This window comes from Malurus melanocephalus, unplaced genomic scaffold (assembly GCF_030028575.1).
Source record: "Malurus melanocephalus ecotype Western Australia unplaced genomic scaffold, MMel_1.1 scaffold_40, whole genome shotgun sequence".
NCBI lineage: Eukaryota > Metazoa > Chordata > Aves > Passeriformes > Maluridae > Malurus > Malurus melanocephalus.
In genome coordinates this window covers 1322416-1350326 of record NW_026623272.1, presented here as the reverse complement: position 1 = coordinate 1350326, position 27911 = coordinate 1322416, and the positions used below count along the sequence as shown (strand labels likewise).

Here is a 27911-nt window from a genome sequence, read left to right as displayed (position 1 = left end):
CCAGAATTGTTTCTCAGATTTGCATCTCTCAGACAAACTGGTCATGCTGTGATCGGGAAACACCCAGGAGTACCACAACAGGGTTCACAGAACTAGCACACCAGCTAGCAAGAGCACATGGGACAGAAACGTGTCAACCCCCACCTTCTTCCAGTACCACTAATGCATCCCAGGGAAGTTTATTCACACCYATCCTTGGCATGGGACTACCAGACAGCCAGAAATCTTGAGAGGGTATTTGTGGGTGTTTAACAGTCTACAGGTGCAGAGTTGTACATGGCTGTTRGGTCTGGCAGTGCCCCCCAGCTGCTCTGAAGTCCAAGCTGAACTCCCTGTGCAGGACTGGTGCAATCTGGGTGAGTTCCAGCCCTTTTGTCCTTCACCTGGTGAGTCCAGTGGTGCTGATGTCAGACCAGGGCAGAGCAGAGGCTCTTCCTGCACAATCCCCCCTCACACACAGAACASAGAGCAGGTTCAAAGTGTATGCAACATTTTATTGAAAAAATACGAATGTTCTGTACATAAAGTACAACTTAATGGGCTTGATAAAATCTCCAGAGACTTATTGGTTAATATAGGTCTTCTTTTCTTCTTTTCCCTCTAAGGGCATAAAGCATACAATGAAGCAGCAGGTCCCCTGTACTTGTGCAAGTGCAATCCCATCGCTGTGCGTGCAGCGTAGCACCTGGCTCTACACGGGACTCCAACATGCTCAAGGTACTTTGATGGATGGTCTGCAAGAAATTTAAAGCATGGAAGAACTGCCCAGGACTGGTCCTTCAATCCACTGGTGATTCAGAATTTATTGTGAGATCTCTGTTCTCCTAAACAGTCTGTATCTGCATATCCAATATTTCTGACAAATAAATACAAAAATAAATAGGGATCTGGCCTCACAGAACCTGAAGTCTCAGAAGCAACAAAACTCATAGCAAGCTACATACATAATTTCAACTATATCAACATAATTTATTTAAATCTCTATCAATAATTGTATTAAAAGTATAAATTCTTACCCAATACTGAGAGTTTAGTTCTGGAAATAAACCCAGAAAAGAAAAGCTTTTTCAGTCCTCTCTTACAATTTAGTGTGCTCTTAGAAAATGCTTTATAGCTGAACTTCAGCAGAAACTAGCTGCTATATAATGCACATCTATCCCCCAAACCTAATATAAAAAGCTTTTTAAATCTTTTTACAGTAACTGGCTTTCATGTCCTAACTTTACATACAGTTACTAAAAATACTGCACATAGCAGCGCTGACTAAAAATAGGTTTAGTGTTAAAACTACATGCACAAATGCTGGGGTACCAAAGCAGAAACTGAATAATGTGGCAGCTTCACAATTATGTTGCTAATTGGATGGTGTAACAAATACTGCAATCCCAAAAGATATGTATGTTGCAAATGGAAAAACAGTGAACAGGACTGGATGAGGAGAAAGGCAAAAATCCWTTTTTTCTTCTCCATTTAAAACTGGAATGTCCGTTATGGCCAAGAAGGCAAATGAAGACCAGGGTTAGAAGCTTCTAAATCAGGAGTAAATGGTGATGACTTCTCGGCCGCCRCCTCTGACAAGTAATACCCTCTCCAGACCCTCAGTCAAGACTTCGAGAAACTCCATGTCTGTTTCAGTGAAGTCAAGGACAACACATATCAAAACCAAAACACGCAGGGATTAGACCAGGGCCAGCTCAGAGCCCTCAGCCCTGGTGTGGCTTAGGGGCACAGATCAAGTATCTGTCTCGATACCAAAATGCTGTGAGTTTGTGGCACCTTTTCCTTTAAACAATTACCACCTGACAGCCACAAGCCAGTACCCTCCACTCAGGGGACACTGTCACATATTACAGCTCAACAGCACTGCTGGCAAAATTAATTGAAGAAAACAGATTACAGAAAAACCTTCTGTGCAGCCCAGGGCTTGCCTGAAAGGATACAGTTTTCATCTCCATCAGTATTCTTTGGAGGACCAGGCATGTTGAGGAGCACAAGTCTGGCATCGTGCGATCTATTTACAATTACTTCATTCAGCTTCACTGCTGTGTGCATCCTCCGGACATTAGACTGGTTCCTGTAGAACAAGCACATTCAGACTTACTGTTAGAGACATGCCTCTGAATGCTATTATTAGGTTATTTAAAAGGTCCTTAAAAGCATTCTCAAATCTCCTAAATACCCTCTTAAAATTTCAACACGCAGAGATTTTTTCAAAGTTCACGAYGAAGACACAAAAGAGATTTCACAGAGTTAATCAGGTGCAGCTAGTCCCTTGGTTTTAAGATCTCTGGAGTCAAGTCTCCGGTTTAGAAAGTTACACTGCCCWTCAAAAAAGCGTACTTTATACAGATGATTTAGTGTCGCATAAGAAATTAAAGCACAATTGCATGAGGGGATGTGCTCTTTGTGGTGTGGCTGCAGGGCCTTCCCTCAGGGCAGCGCAGGCCTCGCAGCTCCCCTCAGCACTAAACTCTACAAGAGAAGGAAACCAAACAGGAACTGGCACCTTGTCCTCAGCCCTCACTGCCAGGAGCACACTTCCCTCCTTGTGTTGAACAGCAGTTGGCATCTCCAGAGAAAGCCTGCTTTGCTCAGATTGCAATCATGGGAGGCAGAAACAGGGGATGGAGGCCCACAACAGGCTGGAGGAACGGGGCTTTTCCGCAGTAACCTCTCCTTCAGGACACTGATCAACCTCTCTGCCTGGTTATTCGCAAGAAATGCTTTTACCCAGGTGTCTTTAAAATCTCAATCACACTTTCAAACTTGAGTAGCCACTTGGTTCAAAATTTATGGGAGAAAAGGGAATAGGTGCAGCATAATCTCATAAGCCTCCGCTCCTTAAGAATCCAGGCTTTTACCTCTGTAAAAGCATTAATTATTGGAATATATGAACACAAAATAACACCAATTCATACAGGAACAAAACTCAAGAGTTACCTTTAGTTACGTTCAAGCCAGAGAATGTTTCCTTCTTACAGGAAACCAACCACTATTTTGGTAACATAAAAGGAAATGCAACACAGAAATAAACTCAGCAAAASGAGAATATATTCACACTTGTGAGGTTTTTGTCTTCATTTTAATATATGAAAAATAAGCATTRGTAGAAAAGAATGAAATATGAATTTGTGGTTTCATTGATTCAGCTTTTCATATGAGTGTAGAAACCTTGCTGCTCTTCTGATACTCAGATTTGCAAAGAAATAATTAATAAACATAGAAAAAAGAAGATGCAGTGGGAAGAATCATATTTATTATGCTAACAGAATGATTTACCACTGTGAATTATTTCTCTGTTACTTCATGTTCTTACTTAATTTGGAGCAAGGACACCCTCTGCCTTCACCACATCAGCTTCAGAAAGCAAGGGACAACACTGAGGTCAGATTATGTTTACAAGAAGTGAGGAAGAAACCAGCAGCAGGAACAGACAGTTGTTAGCTATGTATAGTTTTGGAAAGGGAATTGAAAACTAAAGGTTTGGTCTTCTCTGAAGTGATATTTAAAATTGGCATCTCCCCAGTGATTTGAAGGTGTAGGCTACAAGAAAGGGCTTGTTTAGTGCCCAGAAGCTGCCAGAAATAACATCCTAGCAGTGTTGTGGAATGAGAGCTTCTCTAAATGAGTAATGTTTCCCCCTGCTTGTGTCATACTCTGCTTAAGAAAATAGGTTCAGACTGGAATTGTTTTTTATCCTTAGTTCTCGTCAGGACAACTCTTGTMGTTTGTTACATCCTATTTATAATGATACTAAGCTTAAGTGGCTAATCCTGCTCCCTTTAAAACATTGCTAACACTGCTCAACTCTAGTGCCTTTTCTTCCATCAGTACTCATAGTTTTTCTGCTTTTAGTTGAGAAAATTAAGTCYTTCCTCTCAACCATCTTAATGTACTTCTAATTTAAATAACAAACTTACAAGTTTTCCCACTGTCTGAAAGCATGGAAGAGGAAAAAGTACAGGTAGTTAACACCAAATTCAGCAGAATTTCTACAGTAAAATTCAGCCTAGAACAGACTTGAATTCTGATTTACGAGGAAGAGGAAATCTGGAACTTTGCCAAGTATGCARAACTGATTGACTGAGCTCTTCATGTGAGATGTAGGACATCAAAGAAGTCACAGGAGACTCACACATGTTTACACAAAGCCAAATTAGACCTTTACTTCTCACTCTTCAGGGGACACACACGTGCCAGTGCTACAGCTGCTTTTACRTGTCAGTGCTCCTGCAGCAGCAACTCTGTCTCACAGGATTTGTCACACACAGATGCTGTTCCAACACCATCTCCATAGCTTCTTCCTTCATGCCTTAAACATCTACACTACACACTGGTCAGTGAGATTATCATCTTTTTTAATTCAGTGAAATTATCAGTGTATTTTATTGAGATATTTGGGAGACAAGGAGGGAAGTTGCTACAGKCAGCTCCAATTTAGAATTTGACTATACCTAGTGAAATACTGAGGAATGTGTGAACTTCTAATTGGTTWGAGATTTCTGGGGAGGCTAACTGCTGTCTTTTCATAGCCAGGTCTCAGTGTTTATAGCACAACTCCAAACCAAGGATCAGCAAACAAAAGAAAATAAAAGCACAGCACATGCAGAGTTTCAGRAGATGCAATGCATAGACTTAGACAAGACTCACGGCTTAATGGTGATGAGATCTCTAAAGCTTCCCACAGCACTGCCTCTGTTCCGTTTCTCAGCATCACATTTCTCTTTTGTCCAGGTCATCTGGATGTTCTCAGGAACAGGGTCTCCCTCATCTTCTTCATCTGAGTAGAGGCTCTCCAGACGTGCTATCGAATGTCTGTCCTTCACCAGCTGAGCCTGGAGGGCACATGAGTGACAAGGTGAATTCAGAGACTTTATTTTATGCTCTCTGGTTCTCTTTAAGCAATGATAAGACTTTTTGTTCCATTGTATATCTTTTATTTTGCTCAGTCAATTTAGCCTTTAGGAGAGCTCTGATASCAGGCATCTACCCTAGCTGAAAATCTTACATACCAAACTGACTTTAAACAGTTTTGATGGGTGTAAGCCGAGCAGAATTTGGATTGACAGAGGCCTGTATCTATACAAAAAAAAAAAAGTCAGTCTAGCTCACATCATGACATGGTCAGAAACAACAGACAAGACCGACCCAAAATTGACAACTAAAAAAAAAGCTTGACAAACACATGCAGAAAAGATGGATCATCTTTCATAGCTACGTGTCACAGACACTTTTCATAGCCACATGTCCTGTAAGTCCAAACGGCAGTGACATCTTCAGAAGCAAAACAGGATATGCTATAAATTGAGACAAATACCGGATATCCCACATAAAGAAAAAAAATAAGAACTACATGCAATTTGGGGAAACAAAAATAGCTACACTAAAAGTATTTCCTTACATCTTTAGAACACAGGAGTTAAATTTAAGCAGCAGCTACATAACACACTACTAGGAAGGCACTTCATGTCATCCCCCTCAGCAGCCCATASAGAACAAGCACAAATGACGTACCTCCCTTTCCCTTTCAGTTTTTGTCAGCCTCATTTGCCTCAGCATCTGAGATCTCTGCTCCATCATAAGAGTTCTCTCGTAGGTGTATGCTGAGATATCACTATTGTGCTGCAGAAAGAAGGACAAATATTGTGCTTGTAATCAAGTCATAACCAAATATGACTACTTACATAATAAGGAGAAAAATGGGCTCAATTCCCTTACCATTTCTACTACTTCTACCTCTGCCTCTATTCGGAGTTGATAGAGGAAAGTAGCCAAATCCTTCTTCATCTGGATGCTGTTATCATCCATCTGAGCTACAGTGAAAATTCTCATTTTGCATTTTCTCCAAACCTGATGAGCGAACACAAACTCTCCGTTATTTGAACCAATAATATTTTGCTCYACAAAACAGAAACTTAGCAACATATCTACTCATTTATCAATACAACAACTGGACCTTGTTTCTTTAAACTAATGTGTGCAGAAGTAGGTGTGTAGTTGCTTACTTTGTGCTGTTTGAGAAGAAAAGGAAGCAACATCAACATGCCTCCATCGTGCACAATCCACCACACATCAATGTTGCCTTCRTTGTAACGCTCATGGTTGCTTGGGTAGAAAGACACATTTTTGGGAACCAGCAGAGCCAGATGAGCTGCAGTTGTGCAGCGAACAGTACCTGCCCAGGAGGGGAAGAACAAGTTACTTCCACTTCTGCAAGAGTCATCTATGGTTAGGAAAATGCTACTCCCTGGGCAAATATCAGCAACCCATAAAAGTTACCATTTATATAAAGGGAAGTATGCACAGCAAGGCTTGCAAACAGGTCAATACAAATGACAAAGCCAGGATAAAGCAGACTCACAGGAACACAAGCCCTATCTCACATTTGAAATAAAAGCCATGATCTTCAAAGCTAACATGAGGAGAGACAGCATCTGCTCTGCTCTAATTTGATTAAGTAACTATACCATACGTGGAGAGGGATAGAGGCAAGGGGAGTGTTATCCACTAGTGAAGGATAGTGAGAACTAGTGACAAGACAGAGATTATCTAGGAAACAAATTATAGTTTTTCATAAAATTAGCATCTCTCAAGTCTGTAAATTTTTAGCCATTTGTTAGACACGTGAGTTTTAGCTACTAGATTGACCCTTGAAGACCTTTGAAGATCTTTTACCTACAGGAAGCAGTATTTCAAACAGAGCAGTTTTTTGAGAACATATCTACTTTCCCATCAATACTAAAAAGGACAGACTAAAACCCAACCCAAATTTGACAAGGATTCTGTTAAAATCCTGTGTGTACCRTGTGTATAATAAACATCTCTGTTCACAATGTCTGATCATGCAGAACCTTTAAAGCTCACCTATAAAAGTCTTCCAAGACCTTGGATCTTCACTCTGTCTCCAGCCATAGGGCCACCCCAAAACCACAGTGTTGTGTTTCATGCCACCAAGTCCACACGACTGGATCAAGTGAGCAATTCCTTCTCGGACTTTATTGGCTACAACTACTTGACAAAATCCTTTCACCTTCTCAATTTCCATCATATTCTTAATAGTCTGCAAGACAAGACAAGGAAAAATGTCATTTTTCCTTTCCAAAAGGAACTCCTAATATTTCTCTATCACGGCATTATAATGTAAATAATGTAAATTGGTTCACATGTCCATAGGTAAAGCACATTTCAATGYAAAGTTCTGCTCATCAAATTTCCTTAATAAAGCAAAAGAGAAAATACCCACTTGTTTAAAACACAGTTTCCTTCCAATCATAATCATTTCTAACAGATTAAGGTAAGGGTTTTTTGGTTTGTACTATCATCTTGTTCATAGTAGTTGTTAGAGACTGACACCTGTGTAACTATTTCACTTTCCATTTTCTAGTCCTATAACACTCACCTTTTTAAACTCAAGGCCAATTGACTTCATTTGGATTTTCAGTTTCAGATTCCCATGTAATATGCTGTGCTATATTAAATTTACAAATATAAGCACCAAATCCCACATACCTATCAAGCATACCTTTTATTTGTTTAAAAACTACATGAACTTGATCAACACATGGCCCATGAATTAGTTTTCCTTTTGTAACAATTCTCCTATATAAAAAGCCTCTGGGGAASAAAACAAATAGGCTGATGCTATACRGATGTAAACAGGGCTACAATGTWAWGYTTACAAAATGAGAAAGATTAYTTTATTAATGAATTTTCCGCACCATCTTTCAATGCTTTTTGTAATAAATTTATCAATACATTGAAAAAGAACACATTTGCTAAGTTTGACAGTTACTGAAATGCTACTTWGAATATTCAGAAAACTAAACAGTCCTCTTCCCTCCATTAAGCAGCACACAGAAACTTCCACAGTAATTATTTCCTATAAATGAAGATTGTTTTATGAAGTAATGCTTTTTGCAAACACTGTGAGCATTGATCTTGCATTCCCAAAGGCACARCTGGCAGCTGAAACATGTATGCAAGTCCTTTACTGAACAGCTCTAGTGCTGCTCAACTAGTCCTGTATTTCATGGAAGCCTCATTAAGACGTTTTYTCCATGGATGATTAGGAAACAAAATTTCACATCTCCTGCCCACTCACCCCTTTCTACTTCAGGTATTTAAGACACTGACCTGCTCAGCAGCCTGGGCTTCTCCATAAGTTTCCAAGAAATTCCCTTGGATGACTGATCCTATGATAGTCAAACCTTTACCAGCTTTCAGCTGGGATGCAAATGTTAACAGTCTAGGGTATTTTACATGCAAATCTTCATCAAGTTTCAGAAGCACCAGCAACTGAGGCCTGGAGAAAATTTTTAAAAAAAAAGTATTTTTTAACTAAAGCTTTCACAAAAACACACGTGAAAAACTGCCTCTCACACTTATATTGTGCTATTAACTCTGAAACATTCTTTCCATATCTCACACATTTGAGGGATTTTACTTAATGTTTTGTTTCTCTTGATTAAAARCAGGTGTGAAACTGTGGGAATTCTGCTGCTGCATGGTGTTGATAATAATAAAATCTGCTGATATACTCAGCTTAAGAGGCTTGTATTATTTTATTTATGGGCTAGTTTTTCAAGGCTCTTTTAAGTACTGTTAGAGCACACGGTGTTCGTACTGCAAGGCTGTTCTCCCAGATCTACGTGATACCTGTGCCAAGAAAATATCTGTATTCTGTATCCAGAAACCTGACACATGGAAAACACAAATATTTYCATCTAAACACAGACCACCTGCTTTCTGTTCCTTAAGGTATTGGTACACATAATTTTCTGACTGGCTGAGCAAATACAAAAAGATCTCTAATACTCTGTCTTTGGTAGATTCCTAGTCCTCTTGTTCCATGCCCAAGGGCTGTGCAATGCCCAACCAAGAGGAGGGTCTTGTCCACTTAATCTATTTTCAACCAAGAAGGGATGACATCACAAGGATTAATGTTGGTCACTGTTCTTTTCCTGGCCTCTACATCTCTGTATTTACAGACCTCCAGTTTCCCCAGGTTCCACTTCTGAGTTCACCAGTTTGGAAACCAACTAAAGATCCAAAGGGCACTAAAGGTCTGCCCATACAGGGCCCATACAGCAGGGCTTGGCAGTGACAGTACAGCTTACTGCAAACTCAACGCTTCTTTTTTTAATATTCTGGGCTTTTAAATCCATTCACACAGACCAAMAGCATCTTGTTTAGAGTCCAGTTTAATTCCTTCAGTGTAAGCAGATAAGCACCACAGTCATTTCACCAGTCCAAGATGAGTACCTCCAGTTCTTGGTGTGTGGAGGGCCCTCCTCCAGCCTGAGTAAGGCGTATCTCGCTGCGCTGAGTGACAGGCCACGGATGCCATCACCCCACTCYTTCTCTGCACTGTGAAGAACAAACAGTTCAGCCAACATATGGCTCCATGAGCTCTTAATTGTGCAGTTACAGTGAGGCTACAGACAGTYGAGCACTGTCAAATTTAATAATGTGATACATGCTATGGATCACATCTACATTTATAATTTGTACATGAATATCTGTGGTATCACAGATCACATGAGAAAAATGTAAATGTTTTGGYCAAACATTTGTGATGACACCACCATTCTGGGCTTAATATGTAATCAACACAACAGAGAAGGCTTCCCAAGCATATACAAACATCTGGCATTTCARTATCTGATTTAGTTATTAGGCCAAATTAAGCTATACAGCCACACTACAGCCTGACTCCAATGTTAACAATCTCCAGCACYCCAATCTGCAGATTCAACTTTTCAAGGACTGTTCTAGACAGACCTTTACACCAGATAAATTGGAATAAGATGGCTGGCATCAGCTGTTCTGGGCCTGAGGTAATCATGTGCAGTACACAACAGGTAGATCCCAACCCAGTTTCTACTTTCAGTGACTCAAGTTTCACCAAACACCTTTAAAAGCCTAACAACAAAGTCCTTCAGGGACTTTTGTTTAGCACTGACATAATAAAATAATGCAAACAAATTAAMTAATAAGGAAAGCTTTCCAAGTCATCTCTGGACAGTTCCATTTCCAAAAATGAAGACCAGAGATAATTCATTAAAAATAGATCCAACCTCCCTCTTACTCATTTTTATCCAGTTAATACTTACCCTTGGTAYTCGATGTACTTGTAAATCATTCCTGCAATAAGCATAGCTACCAAAGCATAGTACCAAGATGAAATGAACATCAGTGCCAGGCAAATACTCATGCCTAAAAATGAGAGGGCCCTAAAACAAAAAGCAAAGATTTTAGTAAGTAGTGGGGCAGAAAAGCTTATAAAACAAGTCAATTACACTCCTGCTCTTTTTTCTTTAAACTGTCTATTCTGAACTGGCAGTGGAATAAAGCCTCCAATGTCCATCAATTTTAGTATCCTGTTGTTAAATGAAACTCTGGTGCCATTACATATCTGGGTCTGGCTCACTAGGAATATCACATTAATGCACTCTTATGTAGAACTGACATCCAGAGAAAGAAAAGATGCCCCCTGCCCTCATGGAGAGGGTTCTCAAGTGCAGATTGCAGGCTCACTGAGGTGCAGCCTTTCACTCACCAGTGATAGTATTTAAAGCGGGGCCGCCAGTTTGGAGTCCGCAGAAGTGTCTGGACTGCACATGCAAGATTAACAAAGAGGTAACACATCAAGAAAAACCTGCAAAAGCAAAAAAATGAAAGCGCAAAACCTTTTAGCATGCATATTTATAGATTCTGATATATATTATAATTATATGATTTGAGTTCAAGGCAAAATCTCTCTGCTCTGTCACACATGCCTACCCCTCTCTTTTATTAGCCTGAACTATAAGCACTAAGTAGCTAGAACAATTTTTTAATTGGATCAAGTTAGATCTATTCACAACATCATGCTGTCTTTGTTCTGTGATCAAAATATTTTCCCAAACCAAATAAAAGTATAATAAAAACATGYTTATTTCACAGAATACTCCAGAGCAGAAACAGACAGATTTATAYGTAGAGCCCAAAGTCAGAGGATTCACAGAAATTACAGAAGTGGAACTTAAGCTCCAGGAATTCACTTTACTGGTTTAAGAAATAGCTCTGAAAGACAATCAAACAAGCAAAACAGCAAGTAGCCTGTTTCTTACATTGAGAGAATTGGAGCCACCATGTCAAGTGAAGCAATAAGGATTCCCAGCTCAGCAATTAATGCTGTTAACAGAAGAGCCCATGTTGGTTCACCATTTGCTTTTCCATGACCAAAGATCTGAAGAAACAGAAACATTATGCATATCATACAAGTATTTCATAAGGTTGTAATGGAAAAAAATCAAATTACATTCTTAAAAACAAATTTAATTCTTTTATATACTTCCTATTCTAGAGCAAGGAGTCAAATTATTCTAATGGCTTTCTGTCCTTCACTGAATTAGATTCAACTTCTTGATAAAATTACCATAAATGTCTAGTKTAACTTCTTGAAGTATTCCTTGTTTTTAACAAAAGAAAAAAAAAACATTAAAATAAAGAATATTAACCCTCACTTCAGTGCTGGACTARGTAGAGAGAATAAATCTGATTTCCAAGGACATAAAGTCAGCTAGCTGGCCAGGCAGTATGAGCAAAAGCCTTYTGAAGGTGTACAAACCCAGAGGAAAGGGATGATGTTGTCCTTGGCTATGGCCTGGAGCAGCCGGGGGGCTCCAGTGAGGCTCTGCAAACCCGCTCCACAGGTGGAGAAGAAGGAGCCGATGACAATGACCCAGGGCGAGGGCCACGACAGGGTGCCCACCACCAAATTCTTGTTCACTGCATCACCGTACCTGCAGGCAGAAACACAGCCAGCAATTCACACTCAAAGGACTATTTTGAGACTTGTGTTTGGGTTTTTAGTCAGTTTTAACATATTAATAATAGCATTTAAATGATAATACCACATTATTAATAATATTTTGTTATTTTCTTGACTAGAAAACACAAAAAGTAGCWAACACTCTGAGTTACTTCTGATACACAGTCTGGAAGTGTCTGCAGTTTGGCTTCAAAAATTCATAAACTTCCTTTTCATTATATATGTTTTTTAATTCTTGTATCATTGTCATAACATTATTTGTCACTATCAGCAAAAAAAAGGAAGAATTAAGACACAGGATGGAAAACCTGAGGGAGTCATGCCAGAAAATATGAAATAGAATACAGGAAGATTCCAAACCCAGTGTTTACAATTAGAATCATACAAATATGGTTTAAAAGGCAGCCAGAAGTAAAAATTAAAAAACCAGTGTTTACAATTAGAATCATACAAATATGGTTTAAAAGGCAGCCAGAAGTAAAAATTAAAAAAAAAAAAAAAAAAAAAAAAAAAAAAAAAGAAAAAAAAAAAAAAAAAAAGAAAAAAACAAAAACCTGAAAAAAAACCAAGGGGGAGGAGTGGGGCATGCAGACAAGATGGGCAAGAACACACCTACACAGCAAAAAAAGAAAAACAAAGGAGAACATGAAAGCAGTAAAACTTACTTGTCTCTCAGGACAACACCCTCTATGCAGGCTCCAAATAATAATACACAACTGAAGTCTGGAGGACACAGTGTGCTAAGGAAGTAGAATTTATTTAGACATGGCAGATGCAAAAATTATGGCAAGTACAGTACCTGCCTCCATCCCATGGCATTTGCATGCCAGCATCTCCACAAGTACATGGTAAAGCTGGCAAGTAAATTAATGTCTCACTGCTCACATACACTTTCTAATGCTACAGAGAACAAGTTCTCCTAAGCTGCAGTTTTTCAAAAATAGAGTTTTAAATGTTATGATWAAGGAAACAATATCAAATGAAGCATTTTTACATGAAAATGTCAATTTAATCTTCTACTAGCACAGAAGCTGATATTAAATTTTTTTTCCTCTCTCCTTCTCCTATCTCCTGAAGATATTTTGAACATCTGGCAGACCATTATCTTGAGTGTTCTTTTTTTGTAATCTCTGCTGGTATTCACTGGTATTCATTATTTATAAATAAATCTTTGACTATCAGGTTTGTTATTAAGCTGTACTTGCTTCTGTACTGGGGAGTAAAAAATACCACAGGCTTTTTGGATCTGGCATTCCAGTAAAGTTTTTGATCTTGTGATTTAARTTCACACAAATGGTTAAATTCTACTCCTGAAATGCAACTTTAAGTTACAAACTGTAACTGCTTTGGGGGTTTTTCCCACTGAACAATCACACTTGCACTGATAATCTGGTGACCTGAAAGAGGTCCCACAAATCAGGTACAATGTACCAGCACTCTACYAATTTTAAAAGGATACAGACTAGTGATGTGGTGACAATGGCAAGAATTGTTCCAACAGGGATGGATTTCTGTGCATCTTTGAGGTCCCCTGATCTGTTTGAGCCAGCCATGATACCTGAAAGTACATTTTGGTAAGATCMCAGGGTGGGAGGAAGCTCAGAGCCCCTGGAAGCCCCCTCATGCCAGCATTCTCACCAGTCACTGAAGGGAAGAAGATGCCAACCAGCACCATGAAGGACGTGGCGATATCTGAAAGCACGTACAGGTGCAGGTTGTTCTTCTGGCCTGCCACATCCACAGAGGGCTGATGTGCTCTCTCCAGTATCTCTCCTTTCTCCAAATAATTGCTCCATAAGTTATCTTCGAGGTTATTATCACACCACAGGAAAGAAAAGTGTGTTTCAGTTCAAACCTGTTCTCATTATAATCGGTTTACAACTGACGTTTCCAAATGCAATTCAGTGATCAACACAAAAAACCCACAAATATCAACAGCCTACAGAAGTCTAATCAATTTACCCTTCTTACCCTTTATTACTACTAAATGAATTACTACATTCTTTTAACCTCATACCTATTTTAACCCAAAGAAATACACTGAATATTTTTATGAGCCACCACACCATACAGTAGCTCAGAGAATGCAAAGCAGCAATATTGACCAGTTTTCTAGACAGAAATAGGTTTGTTCTTCAGTCAGTGGAAGAATTACAGAATCATGTGTTTGGCATTTGAAATTTCATTAACAAATGCTGAGTCTTCTTGAAATCTCAGAAACTAGACTGCTGGTTTCTGTGCAAACCTCTGGCACTCAGCACCTGCACAAAGCAGCTGTTCTCTGGTGTTCATTTCAATAATGAACACTTTTCAATTACACTTCATTCAGGAGAGGGCAAAGAAGCAGACACACTATTTCTACACAAGTACTCTTATCTTTCAGGGCATAATCTTAACCTGTCTAAAGTGGAGAGCTGTCACTACAGAGTTCAGAAAAATTTTAATAACTTCTTCATGTAAGTATAATTTATAATTACAGCTGACTTCATGCTGAAATTATGAGATGAACAAGGCAAATGTAATCAATTTCACAGCACACAAGTACTGTATCAGGACAAAAGTGCCAKATCCTCTTTTTAAAGGTTATAAGACTTGACTTTCTTTACTGAAGRTAATTTTCTTCACTGTAATTACATTTCTTCAGTCCCTCTTTCTTAACCAGCAGGGAAGAGCTTGACCCATTTCAACTGCTCAGCATGTTCCCCTCTTTAAAGGGAAATAATAAAAAAAAAAATATATTCTACCATACCTATTAAAATGCCACTAGCAGCTCCTGGAATTCCTGCTATCTCAGTGACATTGTTCATTAGGAAATATTCATCACAGTGTTCGGTGGTTAAGTTTGTGGTGTGGCAGAAGAGTTCCCAAAGCTTAGAGGCCACAGTTATGTTATCCTTAACTACAGTTTTGGCACAAACRTCAAAATGATCTCTTGACAGAGTCCTGTTGCCCAACATGCAAATCCTGGAAGGGAAACATGAACATCAATGTTATTGGATGCTACTGGGAAAATGAAATCCACCTTTGCCCATATTTATTCTCTTATATCATGTGGAAACTTCGAGTGGCTCTAGTCTGCTACATCATTTCTCACTTTAAAAGGATGGTGGTAGGACAGTGAAGACTTAACACTTTAATGGCCAGAAGTATAAGGTTACTTTTTGGGAGAGGTATAAAAAGCCATGACCATGTGATTCATAGAATGTGATTGATTTATCTTGAACAATGAAAGGGAAAAATTAGGACTTTTTTTTGGTTTTCTGTTGTTTGGGCTTGTTTGGATTTTTGGTTAAACAGATCTACTGCAGTGGAAGAAATGTGAAGAGCACTAGAATTCAAATTACTAGATATTTAAAATATCTAAAGATATTTGGAATTTCATTAACCCAGTTTTTTAATCGCAACACTTGAATGACCTCTGACATTTTAGCTTCAGAATGAGGAACATATATTTCAATCACAATAAGCAGCAAAGGTTCTTCTTGTCAGAAGTTACTGTGCTTAATTGCTAAAATCCTCCACTCCCTGTTGTTTTTTSTCTAACCACAAACATCATTTATTCCAGCACTGAAAAATTTTTAATCCACTTCTCCAAAGACAATTCCACAAGACAKTGGTCTAATGTAACAGCTTGCTGCTACTAAAAGTTCATTCAGCTTTTCTTCCCACTGTCAGAAAACACCCACAGGARAATAAAGTTTCTTCCATTATAATTTTAATTAATTTTAATTCCATTTCAAKTGTTTCACAGGTCTTACTGATCATTGAAGACAGAAAAATGGAAAACACAGGGCCGTTTTTGCAGGCCTGTGCATTTTAACTTCCAAGAAACCTTCCCCTCCAAAATTAAAAATTAATACACTCTTGCTACTTCAGGGGAAAAAAATAAAAGAGGAATACAGTCCAAGAAGAAAGATAGGGAAAACATTCAAGAACAATCTAAGAGATAATGGGGTGGATGTAGAGACATTGTTTTACTGCTATATACCTTCACTGTTGTAAAACACTATAATCACTGGGCCTTAAATATCCMAAGGGAACACTTGAGGGCTGCAAGTACTTAATTATGGTCAATGCATTTCAAGACATGAATAATTATGCAGATCCAACTCCTCTATTTTCATTCCATTCATCTCTTGTCAGCAGTATCAGAAAATACRGTTTGCATTCTTGGTAAAACACATGCAGCCACATCACTGCTGCTCCAGCTCTGGGTTCAAGAGGCTGATTCCATGTTTAGCTGCCAACATGCCAGGGAGCACATGTTGGATCCAGGACAGGCTCCTCACAGACAGAAGGAAGTTATTCTGGAGCCTCAGCACGGCCCCATATCAGAATCCCAAGAGGTGCCCAGTTTCTCAGCAAGGAGTTTACMAAACCACAAATTTCCAACCACGAAGGCAGTGTGTCATGTCTGACTGGCCTGGGGAAAAGGGACCTGCAAAACTGCTCCCTAAGAACTGCCACAAATAACCCAGCACCGCTGCCACTCAAACCTCAACGGCCGCAGGCCAAGAGACTGAGCTGTCTTTGCAGGAAGCAGAGCAGTGTCAGCCTCCATCARCCTCACCACGAGACTTCCTTCTACCAAAACAGTTTAAAAAATGTGTTCATTTTAGCCTAAGAAACTTCTGTTCCATGAGCTCTCCTCAGTGTCATTATACACAGCTAAAAATACTGTAAGTAATTCATAAAAAAGGTAGCTTCAACAACACATCAGACATAAGTTTTAAGTATTCCATATCAAACTCCAACTTCCAGACCCACGGGCAAAGCTATAACCCCAATCCAGAAATATTACTCACGGAAATACAGGTGGGTCAAAGATGGACTTGATAGCTCCAGCATAAATGGACAGGATGGATATTACCACRCAGGCCAAGAAGAGGGAAGCAAATTTGTTCACATACTTCACACCCACGAAGACCACCACTGCCATGAGGATGAGGAACACRGTGCCATACACCCTCATGTTGTTCAGCATGGCACTGGATGCATCRTGGGCACCGGATGGATGAAAAATTGCTGCTTGTGGCACAATGTATGTCTGAAACAAGAGAGAGCAAAAGTGAACTGAAGGAACACCCACACAGAACTCTGTCTGGGATCGTGGAGCCATACAAGAAACGTAAATTACTTTCCATTCTGCAAAAAGCTCTTCACTGGCAATCTTTTACAGGAAAAGTCAAGAGATAACAGCCCTTTCTATGTCAGCAGTACAGCTGAGGCAAYTTTATCAAAGAGGAGCACGTGTCATGGATTAAGCCATACTTTGATCTGTGCAGTCAGAAGAGCTCCCAGTCTGGATACTCACAGAGTGTGCAGCTTCCAAAGGGAAGCACTAGTGGTAAAGAACTGGACACCAAGGAACTGGAGACCTTCTGGTCTCTTCTTGTAAATGTGTATAAAAATACGGGACAAGAATGCTGGGGTACTTTCTCAATGTTATTTGTCTTTAATGGATTGCTSTGGTACTACTCACCAATAAAATCTCAATGGCACCAAGGATATACATGGCTCCTGCAAATGTTGTTCCCAAATAAAAACACAGCCCRACAGCTCCACCAAACTCTGGGCCCAGTGACCTAGATATCATGAAATAGGAGCCACCAGCTGTGAAACAAGAAAAGTGAGAGTAAAATTAATAATACCAAACTTACATTTTTTATTCACCGAAGTACAAAAGAATTATATACCGCATATTTGCTATTTTGAGGTTAAACTGAATATCTTTTTTGTTAGCACAGGGGTAAAAACCAAATCAAATTATCTGTCCCAAGACTGATACTAAAAASAAATACTAGATATGAATTCAGGCTTTGTATCCTCAATTAAGCCAATTTCTCTGGCATAAAATCATGTTAACAGCTTATGAACAACTTAGGTTTTGGGTTATTTTTTTCCTTTTTAACACAATTGAGACATTTGTTARCTACACTTACCTGGAACAACACCGTTTGTGGCAATTGCACTCATTGATATGGTTGTCAACATAGTCTGGGGAAAACAGGGAAAAGGAAGCAATTGTATCAACAACATTTTTTAAAACRTAACTTATTTGTTGATAAAATAAAGCTGCCACTGCATCTACCATAGTATTTCCATTTATTCCGCCTGTCACTATCTAAAAGAAAACAAGGGCAGCAGGAATTTAATCACTGAGCTGTTGAGACTTCTGTTTGAGAGATGGCCTCTGCTTTATCAGGTCACACAGTGGGTGTCTGCAGACAAAGCAAGATAAGAGAGCGCAGGTGTCCCTCCATCTGTGGAGCTGCAATTCCAACAAAGGCTGGTCCAGGCAGCCCTCACCTGGGGCAGGCATGGAAAACAGCTATTTGCTGAACAAACACTATTTTTAAGACTGTATTTACAGCAGACACAGTTTGTCAGTTTAGAAGTAGCAGTAAAAAAAAAAAAAAATTGCACAGCTGTGAACATGACAGAGGTGTGTGGCATAAATCTGACTTTTCTTTACACAAGCACCTCCAATGCTGCTTCTCCAGGTGTCTCAGTAGTTTCACAGAGGTTATGTCACATGCATTATTGTACCTAAATACTTACACAACAGCAGCAAAGCAAYACAATCAGGAAGGACTGAAGAACTCCAGCCATCCCCACCATCCAGGTCAGCCGAAGAAAGAGAATAACCCCGAAGATATTCTGCATGCATGGTAAATACACCCCCATCAGGGTGCCCATGCTGGGTGACTGAAAGAAACAAAGTTGATATTCATTAACTGAAGTTATTCAAAGCAGAGATAACAAAAAAAGCTGAGAAGTTCTTTTGGTTTTTTTTTGGTTTTTTTTACCTGGGAAACATTAGGCAGAAACACTCAAAATACTGTTGTGCTGGACTTCCACAAAATCCAACATAAACTCCCAAATTATTAATTTCTGAATTAAATTATGACCCTTCCAAATATTGAAGTGATTATCCTCAGTATTTAATACTGATTGTTAACAAGATATTTTTGTTTGTTTTTTCTTGAGCCAGAGTTTCTAATATGAAACACTTTGCGTGCTCCACAGCTGCACAACCCAAGTAAGATAGRACCTCACCCTACTGCTCAGAGTTCACAAATTAGCTTCAAGGAAAACATACTTTTGTCATGTTACAAGTAGAAAAAATTTGGAAACAATCTGGAGACATGCATAATGTATTCTATTTTATGTATTCCATGTAAAACTAATGGTTCCACCCTTTCTTATGCTCAGTCTCCACATCAGACTCTGAATTACTTKTGACAGCAACTGAGAAAATACAAGATGTGTGACTTCACAGGAGCTGCACTGGTTAGCCTTCAACATAGCATCCTGCAGAATAATTATCCAAAATAATGGCATCAAAGTGCCACTGGTAAGGGCTTTATTCCAAGAAGTGTTTGCTGCATTGGCACACCTGGCACTAGCAGCATTTCAGAGTCCCAAATCTCTGTGGTTTCCTGCCAAGACATTTCATTGCTTCTGCTTTCTGAGGTTTCCTTTTGCATTTAAAATTATACTGAATTCTAAACACAGGGGGAATAGAGTGTCATTTCTGAAAGGCTCATCCCTTCTCATACTCCCTTCTAAAAATAAACATGAATTTCAAAACACATTACATAGACAGCATTTAAAGAAACCCTTGGACAATCATTCAAATGAGTAGGATATTAAAGGGAGATGATCTAACTTGCTCAAATTTGACTCCACCAGCATTAACTAGATGCAAAAATAAATAGCACCTTCATAGACAAATGAAGTCATGAACCCAAAGCAATAGTACTTAAGACAAGCAATAATAAGTCTGCCAAAAGCTTTACATAAGGTAATCCAAGACTGTATTTTGCTCCACAAAGCAAAATCTAGAAGAAYCACACTTGTAAGATCACCAGGTCAAAAGCAAACAAGGAATTTAGTGCTTCAACTTGCAATTACATGTTACAATCAAGAATTTCCTCATCTGCACTAGAAATCCGCCCTGCCACACAYGAAACAAAACTGTGCCCACGAATGATCTAAACCACTCTTTGTCAGGAGTTGAGGACTGAATATTTTGAAGTCAGCTTTAAATTCTTTGTGTGACTAAAGCTAAAAATCAACGAGACTTTGCACCTACAGCTCAGGTGAATCTCCTGAAAGAGAGTGGGCAACAGACTCAAGTGCTAAGGGTTTGCAGGGGAGTTACCCCATGAGACCTACAAGCATGGGACCAAAGCTGTTCCAGCACCACAGCACCAAAAAAAAATTAATTCCCTAAACCATCACCTGTCATTTTATAAAAATACCATCCTAAGTATCTAAATTGATCAACTTTGTCCGGACTATGTATGAGAACAAAATAAATTGTTGTCTTCTGATAGTAACAGAAATGACCCTAGGTACGGAAGTGTCCTGATCAGGGTAAGGTAAGGATTTTTTACTGAGTTATTCCAGTACTGTAGTTGAGGAGGATCTTCATGAAGTATTATTTATAGTGTACTTATTTCCTCAGGGAAGGGAAGGTTTTAATATTTTTGATTCCAACTGTCTCTAAGTGCATAAAGATTAGCTGAGAAAGGACTAAATAATGTTGCCAGGCACTGGGCAGATTTTGCTCAGCCCAGGAGCTTCCCATTGTCACATTAATGGACMCTTTGCCTCTCAAGGACACATTCCACATCCTTTTATCATCATCTATCTGACCATTCATCCATCAGTCACTCCCTCACAACATCTCTGAACTCACGAAGCAAATTTATCAGACATGTGGGTATCTCAGGATAATGGAGTCAGAGTTTGTCAAAACTGGTATCTGGGAAAAGGAAAGACGCCCAGCCTGTTGTTTCTACACAGGGGAAGCAAGTGGACCTTTGTGACAGTCYTCCACACACTATGAAATCAGGTGAGATTTCAGCCTGCCCTTGATACATCTCCCAAAACCTGCTTCTTTTGTGTAAGAATCCACTTCAGCTCAGCTCTTTCCTTTTGCCCTTTGTGGTCCCTGCAGCTTTGCTCCACTSTTCCATCATCTTTTCCCCTTCCCTAAGTGGCCTTTTAAGCCTATCAAGTTACAAGCTCACTTTGACCACAGAGGAAGAGAAATTGTGCATTAGTTGTACACTTGTGAGACCACTGCAGAACAGAGCAGCCTAAGAAATGCCCAAGTGTCTGCCCACAGCCAAAACCCAAGCCACAGTATCACTAAGTGTATCTCAGGCATAACAGTTTAGTCTARATTTTCTTACCCTGTGGGAAAAACAAAAATACTCATAAGAATATTATTTGAAATATTACTTGAATCAGCTTGTTCACAGAAATACTTAATACCAGTAATTTGCACTGACTTGACCCGTTTTTATAGCATCTAATCATCACTAAGTGATWTTAAACCAGTGCTGAAGTCTCAACAGAATGTGACCTGAAACAAGGGTATTATTATTTCAGCCTCAACAGSAACCACATGAAAAAATGTAACACCCCGTGCTGCACAAAGGAAATAAAAAACAGAGTCATTTTGAAGAACAGTGTTTTAGAACAAGCAAGAAGGGACAGAAAAATCTGGAAAACAGTCTCAATTTCAGTGATGCAGATCGTGTTTCTGTTCACTCTCATCAGCTGCAGACACATAATTTATGTAAATATTGATCTGAGTCTGAAGGACACTATTTCCATTGTGCCAGTGGGATGGGTTATTAAAGCACTTGGCTGCAGGGCTCGGGGACATTGATCAGCAATGACAGCTCTTACAGTTGCTCTGTAGCATGAGGACAGACAGCAGCACAGAAATCAACTGCCTTGTTAAAGACACATGAACTAGAACAGTTTATCTAATTTTGTTCCATCATGAGAAGGGAATATTTCTATAGCACTGTGACTGTTAAGTGCTTTATTACAAGACTGCATTTAGAAAAGAAAAAGCAACCCAATTTCTACCTTATTACATTGGAGTTGTGTCATTTCTACCTGATGTGTACCTATCACAGAATGCTACTATCAAACGTATTTAGTGGGGTTGCTGAAGCAAGATAATATGTTCATATAAAAAATGTTCTTCACTGAAATGAAATGAACTTAAAAGGACATGATTTGGCAGGCAGGGCTGTGCTAGGTCCCAAGAAGAGACTCTCTGAGAGACCTGTCTTACCTGCTAGGAGAATTACTTACTGAGAGGATTGCTTTCCTCAGATATTTTGGARTATCAGATCTAGAGCCTGCTCATCTGCCCTGCTCCAGTTCCTGTCTGTGAGATGCCAATTCCAGCAAGTGACAGGCATGTTATTTTTTGTCACACCAGCTGAGCACACCCAGTGCAGCACTCACAAACAGGTTGGGTTAACAGTGGTTTAGCCACTTAAAAGAGCCCTGCTGCTCTCATGCTCAGATGGGAAGGATAAGGTAACAGCAGCACAGTGATATATACTTCACACATGATTAAAAACAAATATGTAAAAGAATCCCATTTGCACTGTCTCTGAATACCTTCAATCCATACCCTTGTCYAGTCACTGCTTTTGAATCTCCTGGTTTTAATGTTATAATTATTGGCAATTTTTTTCAATAGTCTTATATTATGCAAGATGTTTAAAATTCTATATTGCTCATGGCAATAGAGGCAGAAGAAATTCAACCTGCAGTTATGATATTGCAGCTGATGTAAATTTATCCCAGAGACAGACATGCAGACAAAGGTTGGCTTAAGGAAACTGCACTGTTTACACAGAAAACACTGAGATATTAATACAGGACGATACTGTCATTTTTGGAAAGGTTACCAAACCCATTCTACAGAAAACATCTGAGAAGTCTGTGAACACTCATTTCTGGGACATGGGAAAGTATACTGGAGGAAAACCCAGTAATTAAGCCTGAACTCCATTTTGCCAYAGAAGCAAAGCTTTAATAAAGACAATAGTACTTTTTAATGGCAGTAAACAGTTGAAAATATCCAAGTATGAATCATACCTAAATGTAGAAATATTAACACCACACCATGCATGGCACTCTACCAGGGATTGAAAACAAGTTCTCAGTTTTCTGATATTTCCCCTATTTTTACTTTGTGCAGTTTTATACCCATTTGCTTTAACCAGCTTTATACTACAGATCCATCACCACATTCTCCCAATCCTTTTTCCAGCAGGGAAGCAAGGTGCTAGCTTCCAGATTGGTCTGCATCTTACTCTGGTATTCTGGTTAGGCAATTAATAAGGAAATAAACAGCTGAAGTGATCAGAACTTTCTCAAAATCCAAGGACTGTATCTATCATATCCTCCACCATTTTACTTTCATTAGGGAAATAATCAATCTGCTTTTGATAGCAGAAAGATGAAAACTATTTTAGATTATGCAATAATACCATATTAACAGCTTAACACATTATTCCCACCAAAAGCATTCTAAAACAGAGATGCAGCTGACGTTCCTTATTGGTAAAGTGAGAGTAAATCTATGGACAAGACTCAGCAATTAGTATAATAGCAAATACCACACAAAASAAAGTCATAAGTAAAATGTTTAAATTACTTTTTTAACGTCAGCCTGTAGGACCAGAATGCAGCTACTTCACCCAGATGACCTTAGCTCAGTCCTGCAATGATGTCATATTAACCACAATATTGCAGCACTTYAGTGCATGTGGTCTCAAATAAAATTGAATTTTAACCTTCACCCGGACAAAACAACTTTGTTATCCCCATGTAAAACTGCAGAGCAAGAAACTGGAATGTGAGTAAGGGTGTCCAGCATGGGGGGCATGCATGCTTTTTGAGAGCCCCACTGGTTTTCAACATTATCACCTCCATCTCCTTCTGAGATGGCCCAAACTTTGTAGGGCACTGCTATAAAACCTGCAGAATTCAAGTGCTATCTTAGCTTTTTGGAAACCTTTCTCTTGACRGAATTTGTGAGCCATAAAATGCAACCACAGCACCGTGCAGGTGCAGCAGCACCCAAAGCACCTGCAGCACTGCCRGAGGAGAGTGGAGCAGTTAAACCCWGCCCTCCTGATAGAAATCTAASTACCAACAATCAAACCTCACCTGCTACCATCATTCCAAGGCCAGCCTGAATGGGCCAACCATCTAAATGCAGGTCCTTTGGGGCACAATTCAGTTGCCCAAGTGCCTGACACCAGAATGACTCCTGAACTGCCCCAGGGTGTCCCATCCGACCTCCACCCATCACTCCAGACAGGTATTGTCTCCTGCAACCCCTGTGTCATTACCTACCAGGCTTGTAGAGATGTGTCAGATACCACAGGGCAGCTAAAAGARCACTGGGAAAAAGCTGGGGGGTTGTTTAGTTTTTATTTGTATCCCATCAAAAGCCTATCCTATTCTTCTCTAAATCCATACCAACATCTAYCCCAATTCTCTGGGAACAGCTGGTCCCCTGCAGGTTCTATGTCATTTCTTTGCAACATTGTCGTGGCTCCTGAGAGAGGTTAACAAAAAGCAGAAAGCAGGCCAGCTCCTCAAAAGTCACCTAGGGGATCATCCCATTCATCAGCTGGCCATGGAGAGAATCTTTACTTACTTTTGATACTTTCTTCTTCGATCCATCAGTATTCTCTGCTTCTTCATGTTCCTTGACACCTTGAGTAAGATTTGTGTAGTTGACCAACTTGCCAAGCAGAGATGACACTTTTGGTCGTATATCAAGTTCTTCCTGTGGAAGAAGACAACAAGTCAACTCCTGCAGTTCACAGCATTTCTGAAGGGTGGCTGGGATCACACCTTCCTGGGAACACACCAGGAAAATCACCCAGGAAATGACAGAGTATTTCATTGTGCCTGAACCACTGACGAGAGCTTTTAATTTTCTGAAAGGAGGGCAACTCTGATAGGAATGGGCTATGCCAAAATGTCTGCACCATGTGAGTTATTCTCCTATGCTGAAAAGCATAATTACAGCAGTAAAGTAGTCTTGGAACTGTAAGGAAATGAATGTGTACCTTGCATGTATCTCTAATGTCAGCTTACATCAACAGATAGTCTTTTTAAAAGGTCAAGTTGCCAAACAAATCAGAGATTTAGTGATTAARCTCTGCTCATTCTAGACATGCATGCACTCTGATAATTTTGTTACATTTTTCAAACTATGTCATCTAATTCATGTGGATCTAGACAAAATTCCCAAAAGCCACATGTATGGAGGGCCTCCTACCGTTATATACATCCCATCCAATTTCTGTTTCTGAAAGTTTAGGGGCAAGGGGGAAGAAAAAAGCCCAAGAACAAAATCATTCCCTTTCCTCCCTCTTTGAAATTAGAAAGTTTTACATGTCTCATAACAAATAAGGCATGCATGGTAAAGAGCAACAACTTCCCACACAGGAAATAAAAACCAACTGAGAGTTTTCACTGTCTGTGGGTTTATCATATCTTCAGGTACCACCTTGAAGAATTTCTGGTGGGATGAGTAGCATTATGTGCTTTGTACAGGATGAAGAAACTGACCCCAAATAGGGTCATCCCATGAGCCAAGCACCCCTTTTCCTACTCCTTCCTCTGGCCTGCCCTGCAGCTCACATATTTAAAAACCTGATAACAATTCTTTCCAGAAAGGGGCTGACACAACCTGTACCTCCTGTGCACAGAGCAGTGTGGCCCTTGGGATGCTCCTCCCTCTGCTCAGTCCCACAGAGGAGCCTGCACACCTGGTGAGGTTCTGTGCCATTCCTTATGGAAAAGGCCTCCAGAATGAGTGTCTGCCCCTCCTTATTCCAGATGGACACAGTCACAGCTCTGCCTCACAGCTGGGCACACACCTGAACTCTGTCCTCTCACAGGAGCTCTGCACCTCTGACACCAGACAGACCCACAAAACAGCGTGGGGAAGAAACATGTGCTCAATCCCTCCCATCATGGGAGATCACAAATCACATTGGAAGGATAAAAAACAGCTAGAAATTACCTCAAACAAAGCCAGATTTCTGTCATAGTAATCACCTCCCTTGCCAGCCTCTATACTGTTCAGGAAAGGACTGTTTTCTTTATGGTTGCCATGACCTGTGAAGAGAAAAAGAAGCAGGTTTTGATAAGCAGAAGAATAGACTTTGTAACCTTGATAAATCCATAGGAAATAAACTTATTTGGTTAATTGAATATGTTTCTTTTTAATATCTCAAGTTATACAATGTCAGCAATATCAAAGGTGTTACTCTCAAGGTAGAATWATTTCTATTTCTACATCTCTGTTTCATTAAAATAGAATAAAAGTCACCTCAAAGTAAAATTTACAAGCAGGGCCAGAGCTGCAGTGCTATACCATGCCTTCATTCTCTAGTTACTCCTGCAACTGTTTCTTGGATAGAACAGTCACAAGCACCAGGACAGCTCCTGTGCATTTAGAAATCACTACTAATGGTGACAGCAACTTTTGAGCTSTATGTCCAACCCAATTAAATACATTTAGTAAGACTGAACACTTCAAAGACCAGATTCTGTCAAAAGAWTACAGATTAACAGCCCCCTCCTTTTTATTCCCAATTGCTGTTTTTCACTATGCCCGCTAATCCCAGACATTAAACACCCTCATACCTTTACCCTTACTGTGTTTTGAATATTTAAAAYGGGCATTCTTCAGGCTCCTCTTATACTTTTAAATTAAAACCAAATATCAGGCACATTAAAACCAGAGCATTCACATATGCAATGAACAATGTTTAAAAAAAGAGTTTTCTGTAGCAAGTAGTAACTTGAAAAAAAAAAAAAAAAAGCCAAGGGCACTATAGTTTAAAATAACCTCTCAGGGAAAGAAAAAAAAAACAAGATTAAATTGATTTTCATCTTCAAAAGTTCTTGGACCTATGTCTCCTCTTACCCTCTGCTCAACTAACAAATACTCTTTTCTTTTGTCTGCACCTCTTCCCTCCCTGCTCTTTCMGCCAATACAAATGAATGATTTCCAAGAGCATCTCCTTAAGAAATGATTAATCCAAGGAATACTTTTTTCTATTTACAAAAGAAGTAACCGCTATAGAAATTAAAAATTAAATAAAAATTATTATTTCAAATTAAAATACTGAAAGTTAAAATATTGTACACTGAATACATCAAAAGGAAGAGGTTAAACAGCTGAATTTTTGGGTGCATATTTTCAATTATTAAGGTAACCAATTCAACAAGGCCACACTAAATTATTTTAATATGGCTGAAGTGAAAATAACTCTGCATTTTGAAATTTGAATCAACTTACAAAATGAACCCAACAAGAAGAGTCCTCCCCTAGACAGCRATCAGCACATACTGCACTGTTAGAAAAGTAATCGTTATAAGCTRAAAAATTATGAGAACATTCAGTCCAACTCTCACTGAGAAGGGATGCAGAAAGCACACAATTTCCTGGAAACTCCTGACGGGTGCTTTGAACAAAACTGTTGGAAAGACAATATTCACAAAGAACAGAGGCATTTTTAAGCWCTGGAAGTAAGTACTTAGTTGCCCAAAAATACATGTAGAGAGCAGTCTGTGGTGTTCATGTGCCTACTGCTTTTCTCCCAGCTCTGACAATTGACCCCAAAATGGTAAAGAGCAGCTGCCTTGAACAAGTGGGCCCAGCTTATCTGCTGACCCCACCCACACACAAGAGATGCTCACATTGCTGTAATTGCAGAATTTTTTACACTTCTAGAAAAACATCAGTAAGCTTAACAACATAGCATCAAAATAAAATTATTACCAAGTTCAGCCAAGGTAAAAATCTGCAAAAACTGCTTGCTTGCTCTATTTGTTATGCCTATACAGGAATATATCAGATCAATTTTGCTGCAGTGTGTACTGCAGTCCCCCATCCTGTTGTGGTTCAAGTACATTTGCAATTTTTGCTGAGGAAATGGAGTTATCTGCCATATACCTTCCACTCATTAAATTGGACACAAATAATGGTGCAAATTATGACAACAACCGAAATAGTCTGCTTGATTCTTCAAGACTCTGCTGTCTGCAATATCTTCTCACCATTTCACTTATCAAACACACCAAGGTGATGAGCAACTTGGGTTTGTTTCCCCAATTACTATACAATACATAGGAAATCCTCTATACTAACCCTGGTGACTGAATGTTTCAAACATCAGACTGATTTTTTTAATCACTGAGTGATTTTTAAAGAAACTCTTTGCTGTCTTAGTTT

General features: G+C 39.3%; 1 protein-coding gene across 2 annotated transcripts in view; it reads right to left on the bottom strand.

The window, feature by feature from the left end:
* Positions 1 to 460: 460 nt before the first annotated feature.
* The window catches only part of SLC12A4 (solute carrier family 12 member 4), a 44963-nt gene continuing 17512 nt past the window's right edge, over positions 461 to 27911 (bottom strand). Inside the window, exons 2-24 of one of the 2 annotated variants that reach the window (XM_057364621.1) lie at positions 25692 to 25786; positions 24312 to 24443; positions 18377 to 18523; positions 17758 to 17812; positions 17298 to 17428; positions 16621 to 16862; positions 14565 to 14779; positions 13454 to 13618; positions 13275 to 13373; positions 12481 to 12538; positions 11612 to 11786; positions 11112 to 11230; positions 10559 to 10657; positions 10113 to 10232; positions 9262 to 9366; positions 8134 to 8302; positions 6865 to 7060; positions 6006 to 6175; positions 5719 to 5850; positions 5515 to 5622; positions 4651 to 4835; positions 1941 to 2074; positions 461 to 1626 (exon numbers count right to left, since the gene is read on the bottom strand). In XM_057364621.1, coding sequence (XP_057220604.1) covers positions 1535 to 1626; positions 1941 to 2074; positions 4651 to 4835; positions 5515 to 5622; positions 5719 to 5850; positions 6006 to 6175; positions 6865 to 7060; positions 8134 to 8302; positions 9262 to 9366; positions 10113 to 10232; positions 10559 to 10657; positions 11112 to 11230; positions 11612 to 11786; positions 12481 to 12538; positions 13275 to 13373; positions 13454 to 13618; positions 14565 to 14779; positions 16621 to 16862; positions 17298 to 17428; positions 17758 to 17812; positions 18377 to 18523; positions 24312 to 24443; positions 25692 to 25786 — 3143 coding nt within the window. In that variant the 3' untranslated portion in view covers positions 461 to 1534. The remainder of the gene's footprint in view (positions 1627 to 1940; positions 2075 to 4650; positions 4836 to 5514; positions 5623 to 5718; positions 5851 to 6005; positions 6176 to 6864; positions 7061 to 8133; positions 8303 to 9261; positions 9367 to 10112; positions 10233 to 10558; positions 10658 to 11111; positions 11231 to 11611; positions 11787 to 12480; positions 12539 to 13274; positions 13374 to 13453; positions 13619 to 14564; positions 14780 to 16620; positions 16863 to 17297; positions 17429 to 17757; positions 17813 to 18376; positions 18524 to 24311; positions 24444 to 25691; positions 25787 to 27911) is intronic. The other variant, XM_057364620.1, reaches the window with a different exon arrangement.